Source organism: Gossypium arboreum, chromosome 12 (genome assembly GCF_025698485.1).
Source record: "Gossypium arboreum isolate Shixiya-1 chromosome 12, ASM2569848v2, whole genome shotgun sequence".
NCBI classification, from domain to species: Eukaryota; Viridiplantae; Streptophyta; class Magnoliopsida; order Malvales; family Malvaceae; genus Gossypium; species Gossypium arboreum.
In genome coordinates, this window is record NC_069081.1 from 2,947,667 (window position 1) to 2,960,095 (window position 12,429).

General features: G+C 35.3%; 2 protein-coding genes and 1 long non-coding RNA gene across 5 annotated transcripts; all 3 read right to left on the reverse strand.

The window, feature by feature from the left end:
• Positions 1 to 510: 510 nt before the first annotated feature.
• Positions 511 to 3,787, reverse strand: LOC108479980 (uncharacterized). 3 transcript variants are annotated; one of them, XM_017782863.2, is made up of 4 exons: positions 3,633 to 3,787; positions 2,144 to 2,262; positions 1,802 to 1,870; positions 511 to 814 (listed from the first exon to the last, which is right to left on the reverse strand). In XM_017782863.2, exons 1-3 carry the CDS (start codon positions 3,785 to 3,787, stop codon positions 1,848 to 1,850), a joined length of 297 nt encoding a protein of 98 aa, XP_017638352.1. In that variant the 3' UTR covers positions 511 to 814; positions 1,802 to 1,847. The 3 variants fall into 3 exon arrangements, with proteins under 3 accessions (XP_017638352.1, XP_052878984.1, XP_017638351.1); XM_053023024.1 differs by lacking the exon at positions 1,802 to 1,870 and having other exon boundaries at positions 511 to 810; positions 2,140 to 2,262; XM_017782862.2 differs by lacking the exons at positions 511 to 814; positions 1,802 to 1,870 and having other exon boundaries at positions 1,874 to 2,262.
• LOC108479979 (alpha-L-fucosidase 2-like) lies at positions 511 to 9,800 on the reverse strand. The gene is made up of 11 exons (XM_053023023.1): positions 8,697 to 9,800; positions 8,366 to 8,511; positions 7,306 to 8,162; positions 7,030 to 7,162; positions 6,522 to 6,680; positions 5,997 to 6,221; positions 5,821 to 5,922; positions 5,565 to 5,700; positions 4,857 to 5,052; positions 4,405 to 4,693; positions 511 to 814 (listed from the first exon to the last, which is right to left on the reverse strand). The coding sequence occupies exons 1-11, from the start codon at positions 8,899 to 8,901 to the stop codon at positions 749 to 751; spliced, it is 2,514 nt and encodes an 837-aa protein (XP_052878983.1). The 5' UTR covers positions 8,902 to 9,800; the 3' UTR covers positions 511 to 748.
• Positions 9,801 to 10,830: 1,030 nt separating this feature from the next.
• Positions 10,831 to 11,938, reverse strand: LOC128285681 (uncharacterized). The gene is made up of 2 exons (XR_008276210.1): positions 11,521 to 11,938; positions 10,831 to 11,099 (listed from the first exon to the last, which is right to left on the reverse strand). It is a non-coding gene; the product is annotated as an uncharacterized LOC128285681 (long non-coding RNA).
• Positions 11,939 to 12,429: the final 491 nt, after the last annotated feature.

Here is a 12,429-nt window from a genome sequence, read left to right on the forward strand (position 1 = left end):
TAATATAGATCAGCACATCCCACCCCGAATCTTGATGAATGTTTTGAGAACTCAACTTAGTTGACAATCCGTTCAATTTGATGTAGATGGAACAAGAAGAAACTATGATTCTTAACCAATAACCTCAAAAACAGGAACATCAGACTTGGCTTAGTTATGCGGCCTGGTCTATATTTTGACTTTCAAATGTTGTTTTGACCAGAATAAAAAAGTTATGGAGGAAGGTGAAGTTAGTGGAAATAGGAAACCAAAGGATTGATGCACATGGACCATCACCCACTAGAACACCAACAGTTTTGGCCTTTGGACAATCCACCAAATCTCAAAGATGGAGCTATAATTGCTCCACAAACATGTCGCTCAAGTGGGTCATGCTGCATGAATTGACAGCAAGAGCTGCTTCTGCTCATTACAGGCACCCCATGTGCAAACATAGGTGCTGGCCAAAACTCAACAGGCACAATATACTCCATAACATGTCCGCTAATTCATGCAATCACAGTGGATCTCTTATGTGCAAAATCATACATTGAAAATTCCTAAAAAACAGTTTCGTTAAGCTACCAATACCATGCATCACAAAAATGGAGTTATTGATCAATAAGAGCAACTAAAGTACCTACAGGTCGATCATATAAGAAAATTAAAAATTAAAGGTTTTTCCTGGCAGTAGCATAAAACCTAACCTTTTTTTTTTTTTGGATAATTTATGGTAAGAGTACCTAGCCTCTGACCCCCACAGGACAAACTAATATTGGACTCCCTCAATTCGCTTGTTGCACTCAGCAGTGCTAATCCATGGCCTTTCAAGTACCTGCAATGGAGGCACAAATAATTAGCACATAAGGTTCAACACTTCCGATAGCAGTTCACCTCAAGTCCTATCAAATTTATTTCTTGTCTACCAAATGTTGTTCAACCAACAAATTATTATTGATATCAATTTTTCTTCAAGCAACTAGTCAATGACAGAAGCCTTCAACAAGAACCAAAAGCACAAGATTCCCCAGTCATTGTGACAAGTTAGCAAAGTGATTTGAGTGATCACCAAAAGTAAACGTGAGGAACATTTTTCCACCCTAACTTGTCACTGTTTTAACTAGAGAACAATTTAGCTTGAAGTATAGCGTAGTCTAGGAGTGCAAGCATTTCAATGTTCTTTGAATGTCTAATATTAGTGATTGTCAGTTACTGTAAATACCAATGACAATTGTAAGATAAACATGAGATTCAGTAGAGACACCTTCCTACCCTTCCAACAGGGTGCGAAGCACTAAATCAGCAAAACAATGTTCAACAAACTGCTAAGGACAACATATTTTAACAGCTAAAGTTAAACAGGTAAAGACATATTCTTCTTTTCTAATATTATTAGGGTTTTAACACACGAAAAAAAAAAAAAAGAGGTGCAACAGTTAAAAATCTAGCACTCATAAGGACAAAAAAACATGAATCGAAGTATAGTTCAGTACAAGAAGTATTTAAAGGGTAGAGACCATATCAAGATCATTGCTCCTATGTTGCTGCACCATATTTAGGTAATAGCATTTTGCACGGACTGAACAAGGAAATGTTAGGCCCTTTGACCCTTTCTTTTATCAAATTGCCTTTGATAGTGTCAAAACCCAATGGCCAACATTTAAAAGAGGTATATCACTTAAAAGCATTTATTTAAAACAAGACGAGAGAAAAAAGGTTAAATTTTATCTGTTTACTTTAAAACTGTTGGTTAAGGTACATTTCTTTATACTTTCACAGTAAGGGTAAAATAATAATAATAATAATAATAAAAGAAACCTACAAGGTGGAATCATTCTCTCCTTTGGCTGATCGAAAGTCCACGTGCATCACCCATCTTTTCCATTCCTCCCTATCAATCCCAATCCCAATTCCTTCTCATTAACCAAATTTATAAAATTTACCTAGTTTACGTCTTTTTCGTAAATATAGCACAATAATCACAAAGCAATTATAAAAAACCAAGTATCTACTTTGCATAGTTGAAAGTTATAAAAGACTCAAGAGAAGTGAATAAAAGAAATCAGAAAAACTCCGTTCCATCAATTTCTTTTCCATGTATCCTAGATATAGTAAGACACACAAAGAGACTACTAGCGATCCTGACAAGAACGACAGAAGGTACCATGAGACAGCTCACAACAAGCCCGCACGTTAACAGTAAGATGCGAAGTAAGACAAGCCATGGGAACCAAGTTATGTAGAGGCAAGAACGACTGGACACATCCCAATTCTCCCAAATTCCTGAAACAAGCATGAGAACCCCAATATGTCTTTAGCCATTTCATTTTGTCAATAGAAAATGTCAGCAAACTGGAATTCTTTTTCATAAAAAAAAAATAAAATAAAAAGAAAAAAAAACAGGCCCTCGTTAACTTGTATGAATCCCAATAAACTTGTATGAAACGAGACTTGGAATTTGGACTATAAACTATACATTTAGGTTACGTTTTGAGAACTTAGGATTTTAAAAAAAATGCAATTCAAGGATGGTTAATCTACAAAAATAGTCATTTTTGTTTGGCTCAGGTTACATTTCAATCACTTATATTTGAAATGTTACGTTGTAGTCATTTATGTTATTATTTTGTTACGAAGTGATAACTCTACCATTAAGTTCCGTTATCTTTTTAACGGTAATCTTAAGTGGCAGTCCAACTAGATTTTAAGTGCTAACTTGGATTTCTAAATGGGATAAAAATAGATTTTTAATTAAAAAATTTAATTAATTAAAATTTTTAAACCTAAACCTTAACTAAAAAATTGTTCATATCCTCTTTTTAATTTTTCTTCCATCTCTTCTTTTTTCAATAGTTTTTTCTCATTTGACTAGAAAAACTATTATTAATATCAAAATAGTTGAAATCAAATTGACTGCTTTATAAAGTTGGATTCAATAGAAGGTTCAAGTATGTCTTCTTTGTATTCCTCTATCTCTTTTATTCAGCACTGAAAAACAAAAGATTAGATTTTTTATTATTTAATGAAAATCCTAAATTAAAATTCTTGATTTTTTCTTCTATTTTTTGAAATTTTTTGTAGACATGTATTTTATTTTACGTCAATAGACATCTCATAAAATGCAACCAGAATCATGTTTCATTCAAGCTAATTTTAAAATTTTCAGAAAAGGGTTGCTACTTTCACTGTTCTTGTTCCTAATTATTTTATTTACCACTTACGATTACCGTTAGAGAGATAATGAAGCTTAACGGTAGAGTGATCACTTCGTAACAAAATAATAATAAGTGCCTAAATCGTAATATTTTAAACATAAGTGACAAATGTAACCTGAGACAAATAAGGGTGACTATTTGTGTAGATTAGACGAGAAACTCAAATTTTCAAATTCATGTTCAAAACATTCCATAATTTTACTGCTATATTTTCCAATCAATAAACGAGGCAATAGAAGTTTAGTAAATAAACTCAAACCAATACAGTAATCGGATTTGAATCACTTTCGCAGGAAATAATTTTCCACCAAGAGTTATTTCTAGTAATTTTACAATAAAAATCAATGTTAACTGAAAATTAGCTACTTTTAAGCCGCTTTGCTTCTATTCCCGACTTCCATGTAATGCAGAGCCAAAAGAGAAGTTTAAAGAAAAGACCTGGAAGGGGCGAAGGAGAGACGGCGTGACTGAAGGCGGGGAGCTGAGGAAGTACGGAGACGGACGCGAGGCATAGGCGCAGGGGTGCGGAGCGATGGAGCTCTGGCGGCAGACATGACGGAGCGAGAGAGGGATCCTGCACCACGCCAAGCCATTTTCGCAGTGAAGCTTTTTGGACGGAACGGTAATTACGGAGAGTGATAAGACACGACAGAAGCCGGATGTAGTAATTCAGTAAGGTTTTGGTTAGGGTTTAAGGGGATGGGTGTGTTTTGTCTCCCGTTTGCCAATTTTAGTAGACTGAACATTTGAAGCCTTTTTGGGCCTTTCGACTGCTTCTAGTTGATCCAGACTGCCTAGGCCTTTGAAACACATTTTTCTTCACTTAGAAACCTTACCAAAAATAACAACCTTCAATGCAATGCAATGAAAGAACACAGCAAAAAGAAAACGCAGCATGTCCATAGCTATTCCATGCACCTGTAATGGAGGAGGCCGATCCAATTGAGCTAAATATCTGGTGGTTTAATCCATGCAATCAATCTCTGTTTTGATGCACCATCTTTGATATTTTATGTAGTTTAACACTTAAACTCTAAACAACGAGATTGCTAGCATTTGGCCTAGAATATCAGATAACAGTCAAAGAGAGGAGACATAGGACAAGAACTGAAGCAGAAAGGAGGAGCCAAAGTTCCTCAATTTTATTGAACATAAACACCAAAAGGATCCATATTCTATCTTTTTATTATAGTAAAGAGTAAGTACTCACACAGTCTAACCGTCCATTGTATGTGTACATTGTTTCACATGATAGGTTTACAGATACCATAGTTTCTCTGTAGTGTAATCTGAATCTTCTCCAAGATTTCCGGTTTTTCAACCAAAGACCTAGTCGGTGGAGATTTCCTTCTTTCCAGCAAATGTTGACTGTCAATCCTCCACGTGCCACCAATCCTTCCACACACCCATTTCCCCAATAATCCCGGGGAAGAGCAGGAAGCAAGTATAGGTCTTCCAAGGTACTTTGAACTAGCATTTCTGCAACTGCTGCAGTAAAACTGACACCCAAATTCACAAAACATAACACCTTACTCAGTTTCATATGTTTTGAATGTTTGAAACCAGAAGTAGCTAAAACCAAATTGGTTCAAAAAGTCAACTGATTAGTGTTTCTTTAGTGATCATATCTAATTGATGAAGAAAACAGACGGTGTAGCTTACCCAAAGTTGGCATCTATCTGGAAAGGAGGGTGTGCTGCAAATAAGTTACTGTATATTCCACCTCTGAAAGCTTTCTCATGTTCTGGATCCACAAAGTATATTAAATGTTTGACCATCCGATATGAGTGCTCACTGTCATGAAGACGTGCCCACAAAGCAGCTTTCCACATGGTGGACCATCCTGGTCCTTCCTCTCCTGGTAAAATGATGAAGATAAAAGAGAAAAAGCCTACCCGACTATTACAAAAATAGTCAGCTTGAACTCTAAAATTTCTTGGGTACAATTTAATCTAATGGAATGCACGAAAACAGTTGATGCAATAAAAAAATTGAACTTATAAGCTATATTCTATACAAGATAGGATCCAAAGTTGTACAAACTAAGCCTTTAAGCAAAGAAGTTGATTCTGGGACATTCCTTCATCACATTGTACAAACAATCTTTCACATGCAATAAATTATATAATCTCATATTTTGACAAATAATATTGACAAACATTCATTATTTTTATGTTTTATATTGGCTTAGGCAAGTTTGCCCTACTCTTGAGGATCAAGTATAAACTATCACCATAGAGAAGCAACATGTTGAAAACCAAAAAAGCAAAGGACACTAACTGCAGAGTGTAGACTGGATGCAATAGACCAATATTGTAGAGGAGGGCAGAAACACTAAATAAACAATCCAGATAGCCAACAAAGACCAACCTCGTTTATGAAGTGTATTCTCTGCAGCTTTGCAAAGGTCTGGCATGCTTTCAATTGTGATTGTGTGTCCAGGAAAAAGCCCAAACAAGTGTGAAAGATGTCGGTGATGCACATCAGGGTCCTGAAAATCTTGTGCCTGTCTATCAAACAGGTAAGTTCTTAACCGGAAAATATCAACAGTTTTGATACACTGACTTATGACTGAAAATCAAGGTCTTGAAAAGTTAGCTTTAACTTTGTGGAGTTACTGACATACCCATTCCATGATGGAACCATCTTTCGCAACTTTGGTTGGGGAAAGCCTCGATTGAGCGTTACGCACTCTTTTTACTAAATCATCCTCATTTTTATCCAAAACCTGTACCAACATAAAGAGTTTAGTGAAATGGAGAACTAGGATTCTTCTTGTTAAGTTTAGAATAAGGGATTCACCTCAGCAGCTGAAACAATCACAGAGAAGACTTCTTTTATGATTGCCATGTCCATGGTTGATGAATAGCTCACACTAGCACGGTTACCATCTGGAGCGATAAAGTCATGTTCAGGAGATGTTGATGGGTTAGTTTCAAGATAACCTCCTTTCCCTTCGATCAACCAATCTAACAGAAATAGCCCGCACCCTTTCAACAAAGGGTATGCCTTGTCTTTAAGAAAATCCTAAAAACATAGGACATATTTAATAGTTAAAAGTCATTTCATAATGTATTGTGTGTTAAGAAAATGATAGTATCAGCATTACAATGCTGCAAGATAAAAGTAGTAAATTCTTCTCATTTGATAAAAGAATCATAAACTTGGAGTTTTGGCTATGAAGGCACTTCATATTGTGCACTTAACAGCAGCGAGAAAAACAATTCTGAGATAACAGAAATAGCATTCCTCTAACAAGGAACTAGTTTTTATTGTGATGTTTTACCAGGAAATGGAAAATATGTTACAAAAATATCAGGATCTCACAATGTCCATGGTGTATGTGTAGTGCTCCCACAGATGAACACAAAGCCAAGCTCCACCCATGGGCCATAATGCCCAATCAACATCACCAGCATCTGCTGATGATTTTGCCCATATGTCAGATTTATGATGTACAACCCAACCGCTTGTTTCATAGTTGACCTGTAGATTGTGTTACAAAGAAATTTTCATATGAAAAAATGTAAAATAGAAAAAGGAGGAACATATACCTCATAAGCCATAAGATATTATTGTCAAGGTCTACTGTTATAAAACTATGGCTTCTAGGTTAGAGGAGGAAGGGCAGTATGTTCGTTTCCCAGTAAAGAAAAACCCTAATAAGAAGCCAGATATCTACATATCAAAATGCAGGACCTATGACTTTCAAATCATTGCAGGAATCAGAACACTCGATTCGAAGTTTCAACCATGTAATTTAGCAGGTATAAACAGGTTATATTTACAAGACTAAATCAGTGTAGCAGGTTTAGTTTAAAGGGAAGACTCTTACTTCTGCAGTTTTACGACCATTGACCGATAGGGAACTGAGGAAATCAAATAAGGGCTCCTGGCATTCACTAAGGTTGCATGGCAAGGAAGGCCAATAATTCATTTCAAGATTGATGTTCAAATGAGGAGCAGAGCTGAGGACAGAGGTAACAGAACCAGTCACAATCCAAGTAATACTTTGATGGATATAATGGCTGCAGATATAATGTTCCACAGGACATACATCACACAAGCAAGATTAAATGAGAAAAATAAGAGAAACGGAATGTAGACATACTCCCATTTTGGCTCAAGATCTTTGTTCCATATTCCTTGCAAGTTAGCCACCTGAGTTCCAGGCCGTGAAGAAGAAATAAGTAAATACCGGCCAAACTGGAACAGAAGCTCGACAAGATATGGATCCTCATCCATTTGAAAAGATTTTATTCTCTCAGCCGTTGTTGGAACTCTACCGTCTTGATTTTTCTTGAGGCACACAACAGATCTTGAACTTTGTGAAAACTGCAGTGAGACACGGCGGAACAGATTCTGGTAGTCATCCAAATGATGAGCATAAAGATCAACATGTGACAGATTACTAATCGACTTCAGGACATTGAGAGAATCTGAAGTAGGATCCTTCTTAGAATCTGATGGCTTGGTGAATGGCCCATCAAATGAAGATGATGCCACCAGAAGCAAAATAGCCCAATCAGAACCTTCAACCCTTAACTTGCTGTCATCTAGAATATGTACGATGCCATTCCCCTTGCTAATCTTTAAATCAAGAACAGCAGAAAACTGGATACCCTTTCGCTTGTCATCTGCATACACTTGTGGTGGGATTCGCTTTTCTGGGCAATGTCCTTCCATTATAATCTGCCTTTCACCGGTCATTTTACAATGGTGATCTAACTTGCTGTCCAGATATACAGTAAAGGATACAGACCCAGGCTTGCTCCCAGAAATCTTCGTTACCATTACTTGGTCGGGATTAGAGGCAAAATGCTCTCTGGAAAATTCTACACCATCCACAGTATATTTTATTTGCACAGTTGCATTATCCAAGTCCAGCTCTCTTTGATACGTTTCTTTATCATAATTCAGATGAGAATCATCAAATTCCAGCTTGATATCACCAAGTAGTTGATAAACCTCCATCATTAAAAGGCAAAAATCACCCAGATAAGCTTCTTAGAACAATTTCAATATTTTCCAGTAGAACAAATTAAACTGAGACCTGTGATTCATGAATTTAACTCCTAAATCAAAGAAATAGTTTGGCAAATTCTATAATTTTACATTGCCTTCACACAAGTTTTTTATAATAATAATAATAAGGAAAAGAAGTAACATACATCTGCAGGATTTCCAACCAACTTGGCTGATGCTACAGTAGCTTCAGCAAATTCACCACTATCAACAAGCTTTCTAATCTCTGATAGAGCATATGGAGCATTGGGGTTTGTATAGTCTCCAGGAACCCCAGTCCAAAGTGTGTCCTCTACAAAATTATTTAACAATAGTCATTTTCTACTAGTTTCATTGATAATTTGTAGACACCACATGTAATGTATATTCATTTTAATGGTCTTATTATTCACTCATTCAGAAACGTAACACAAGTTATTAAAGAGAATTTGATAAGATTTGACAAGAAAGCGAAAGGAAAATATAGTATTAGTTCACCGTTGAGCTGGATAAGTTCGGAAGCGACGCCACCCCAAATCATGGCACCAAGACGACCATTCCCAACGGGGAGGGCGTCGGTCCAGTACTTGGCGGGTTCGTTGAAGATGACTTTCAGTGGCCTTGAAGTTGAATCCGAGGAGCATGGGTTCCAGAGATCGGCCACTGTGGGTCTCCGCACCATAATCCACTCTTCATCTCTCATTACCGCAAAATCAGAAGTAGAGATTGTACAATATACCAACTAATGCTTCTTTTTTGACTTCTGGTTCAAGTTTCTTTCTTTTATCGTTATCGTGTATGTATATTTACAGAGCCAGGAGCAGGAGTGGTGAAGAGTGTGGGCTGTCTTTCTGACAGAAGGAAAAGAGATTGCTTCTTCTTGTTTTGGGTTTTCTATACGCAAATAGTCCAAACTTCTTTCTTTGGGTTACAATATGCCATGGTAATTTGAATCCTTTCACAGAATTCTGGTTTTTTTAAGCAGAAGATCAAATCCATAAGAGACTTTCTTCTTCTTCTTTTTTTGCTTTTGAAGCAAATTAATGTTTGTGGTTCAGCCAACCACGTGCCATCAATCCTTCCAGACATCAATTTCGCTATTGCACAAAGGAATTGCCAAAACAATCTTATTTTCCTTTGAATTCAATATGAGGTTTTACAAGTGATTTCATCATAGGATTTTAGTTTTTTCTCTTTCAAAAATTGTAGCCAGTGCTTTAAAACATAATTTCCAAAAGTTCCTTTACAGTGGAATTTTCTCAAAAATCGTTTATCAATAAAATTCATGAAAAAACAAAAGCCCTTTTTTGAACTCAAAAAATACAACAGACACGAAAATAAATAATAATATGCATAGTTTCACTTCACTTCGAATAATCTCCTCGAAAATAATTTTATAGCTTGCACTTGCTTTTCCATGTCTGCTTACACTTGATTTTCAATGTCTACAAATTGAATTAAGGACAATACAAATTCTAATACAAAATCATTTCTATTCTCAATAAAGGAAGACATCATTTTAACTAACACGCAAATAAGGATGTAATTGTCTATAGTCGTCAACTTAACTTTATTGATCATGTCTAATATATTTTTTTTAGTTCATGCCCTAAATCCCAACAAAATGGAAATTAATTTTGATTAATACAAATAATTTGTTGACATAATGTATAACTCCAAATTAATCTTTAAAGACTGATGATAATAACCTTAATACGTAATAAACCTATATGAAAATGGGATTTTATGAACAAGCCCATATAATTGGAGGAGTTAATGTTCCACCAGAGATATATCACTATTAGAATAATTACAATATTAGGTGGAGGAAAAAGCAAGGCTCAACAATCTCTTGAGGGCCGATTTCGCAATCAACAAATTTTATTTATCATTTATACCTTGTCGAAATTTATCGTTACTTACCCTAATAGATTCTATATTTTCTTTTTCATTAAACTAATTTTTACACTCTATGTTTTCTTTTTCAATGGCCAAATGTTGTAATTTAAAATACAAAGTAATTTATCTTACTTTTTTATTGTTAACAAACAATTCATATCAAACTAAAGTACGTTCATAATTTAAATGCATGAGAAAATGAAACAAAAATGAGGAAATATTTGATACAGAAAGACAGTTTTGGTATCTGTTCTTATTTTCTAATGGCTACCCCAACAATGGTGTAAAAAGTTTTTGGCAATTTACACCATGACCTCTCCCCAAATATCTTGCCCAAACAATCTTATTTTTCTTTTAATCAGAACATTGAATTTGTGCTGAGGCCTTCCATTGCTGCCTTCTTGTAGAGGTCTTGCGATAAGAGTGATTTCATCATTTGGTTTTAATCCTTTCTCATTCGAAAATTGAGGCCAGTCAATTGAAACATAATTTCCAATGACTTCATGAGTATGGAATTTTGTCAAAACCGTCCACACTTTTCCCAAGCTATCAATAATATCCATGAAAAAAAAACGCCCTTCTTGAAATTCAAAAAACTCACTAACATACATGAAAGGGAAAAAAAATACACATCGGTCCACTTCGCTTTGAATTATTCTCCTTGAGAATAATCTCCTACCTTGCATATGGTTTTCCATGTCCACAATTTGAATTGAGAGCAATACAATAATGATTCTAATACGAATTTGTATGATTTTTGATGATTGTAATAAAAATTCTAATACAAAAATTCTTTATATATTTAATGAAGGAAGACAGTCACTTTAACTAACACCTTTGTAAATAGGTATGTAATTGTTCGTGAGTGAATTGACTTAACTTTCCACTTAGTTAATACACATTGCTTTTCATGCTATAAGCATGCTCATTATTATGAAGAAGCCCCCACAAAGCAGTTATCCATGTTGTTGATCATTCTTGACTCTCGTCCCCTGTTTCAGCCTACATAAAGTGTAAGCATACTGCTTAAAATATAGTGTAAGCATACTGCTTAAAATATATTAATCATATAGTTTAAAGCAATATAAATCTTTATCCGATCACTGGTTCTAACTTCAGAAATAGCCATCAAGGTTCTCATTATACGAATGTAACAATTTACATAAATTAGTGGCTCTAGAATCCATCAATCTATGGTTATTATATTTATGAAGAAAACGTGCTTAATACAAACGCAACGTAGGAAGCTAGATAACAAGCGCTTTTCATACCAATACATGAAGCAAATTTGTACCACTCATACGATCTAGGACATTACAACAGATAGGAAGAAATTGCAGCAAGCAGAAAAAAAAAATTTAATGAGAGTACTATAAGGGAAAGAAGCAAGAAGTTATGTTTAAGAGAGGTGGTAAAAACATACTCTCATGCTGGCTCAATATACCTTGCAGGATTGACACCTGACTTCCGGGTCGTGAAGAAGAAATAAGCAAATACCCTGCAAGAAGGATCTTCATCTGTTTGAAAAGATTTCACCCGCTCAGCAGTTGAAACTGCACCATCGTTGCTTTTACTAAAATGTGATTTTTTTTGTAGAAGATTTAACTTCCTTCATCTCCAAAGAGCCATCCCCTAAATTGCCCTTCGAACTTTTTGAAAGCTGCAGAGAGGCACGATAGAAAAGATTCTGATAGTTATCCAAGTGGTGGGCCTAAAGATCAGCCCAATCCGAACCTTGAACTTCTTATCATCTATATTATGTATACCACCTCCTTGACAAACTTGTAACTCAAGAAGTGTAGCAAACTGAATTCCCTTCGGATTCTCATTTAAACTCACTTTTGGTTGGATTCTTTTACCAGGACAACTCCCTACATTATAATCTGATTTTGCCTTTTTTGCCTGTGAACGGTGGTGTAACGTGCTATCTAAAGAAACTGTAAATGAAAGTGACCCCGGTTTGCTTCCAGACAATGGCGAAGCCAAGGGGGGCTGGTTACGCCCGGCCCCTAAAATGGAAATTTTTTATTTTGGGTCTTTATAATTTATAAAATTTTAAATTAGTAATGTTAAAATTGTACTTTGGCCCCCTAAAAATAATAAAAATTTGATTTAATCTTTTAAAAATTATAAAAATATACACTATTAAAATTATGAAATTGAATTTTTATTATCGTACAAATATACAATTTAATTCCGACCCTTACATCAAAATTTTCTAACTCCGTCACTACTTCCAGAAATCTTTGTTACTATAACCTAACCAGGATTCGAAGCAAAATGTTCCCTCGTAAATTCAACATCACCAACGGAATATTTCACTCTTGCTGTT

Bases quoted from the DNA above. Each gene is read 5' to 3' on its own strand.
- LOC108479980 (XM_017782862.2), bottom strand. From the start codon at position 3,787: ATGGCTTGGCGTGGTGCAGGATCCCTCTCTCGCTCCGTCATGTCTGCC. The intron at 2,263-3,632 runs GTCTTTTCTTTA...TGCTTGTTTCAG, and splicing joins CTCTCCTTCGCCCCTTCCAG to GAATTTGGGAGAATTGGGAT.
- LOC108479979 (XM_053023023.1), bottom strand. From the start codon at position 8,901: ATGAGAGATGAAGAGTGGATTATGGTGCGGAGACCCACAGTGGCCGAT. The intron at 8,163-8,365 runs GTATGTTACTTC...TTAATGATGGAG, and splicing joins TGGTTGGAAATCCTGCAGAT to GTTTATCAACTACTTGGTGA. The intron at 5,923-5,996 runs GTGAATCCCTTA...ATGTTGGTACAG, and splicing joins TGATTGTTTCAGCTGCTGAG to GTTTTGGATAAAAATGAGGA.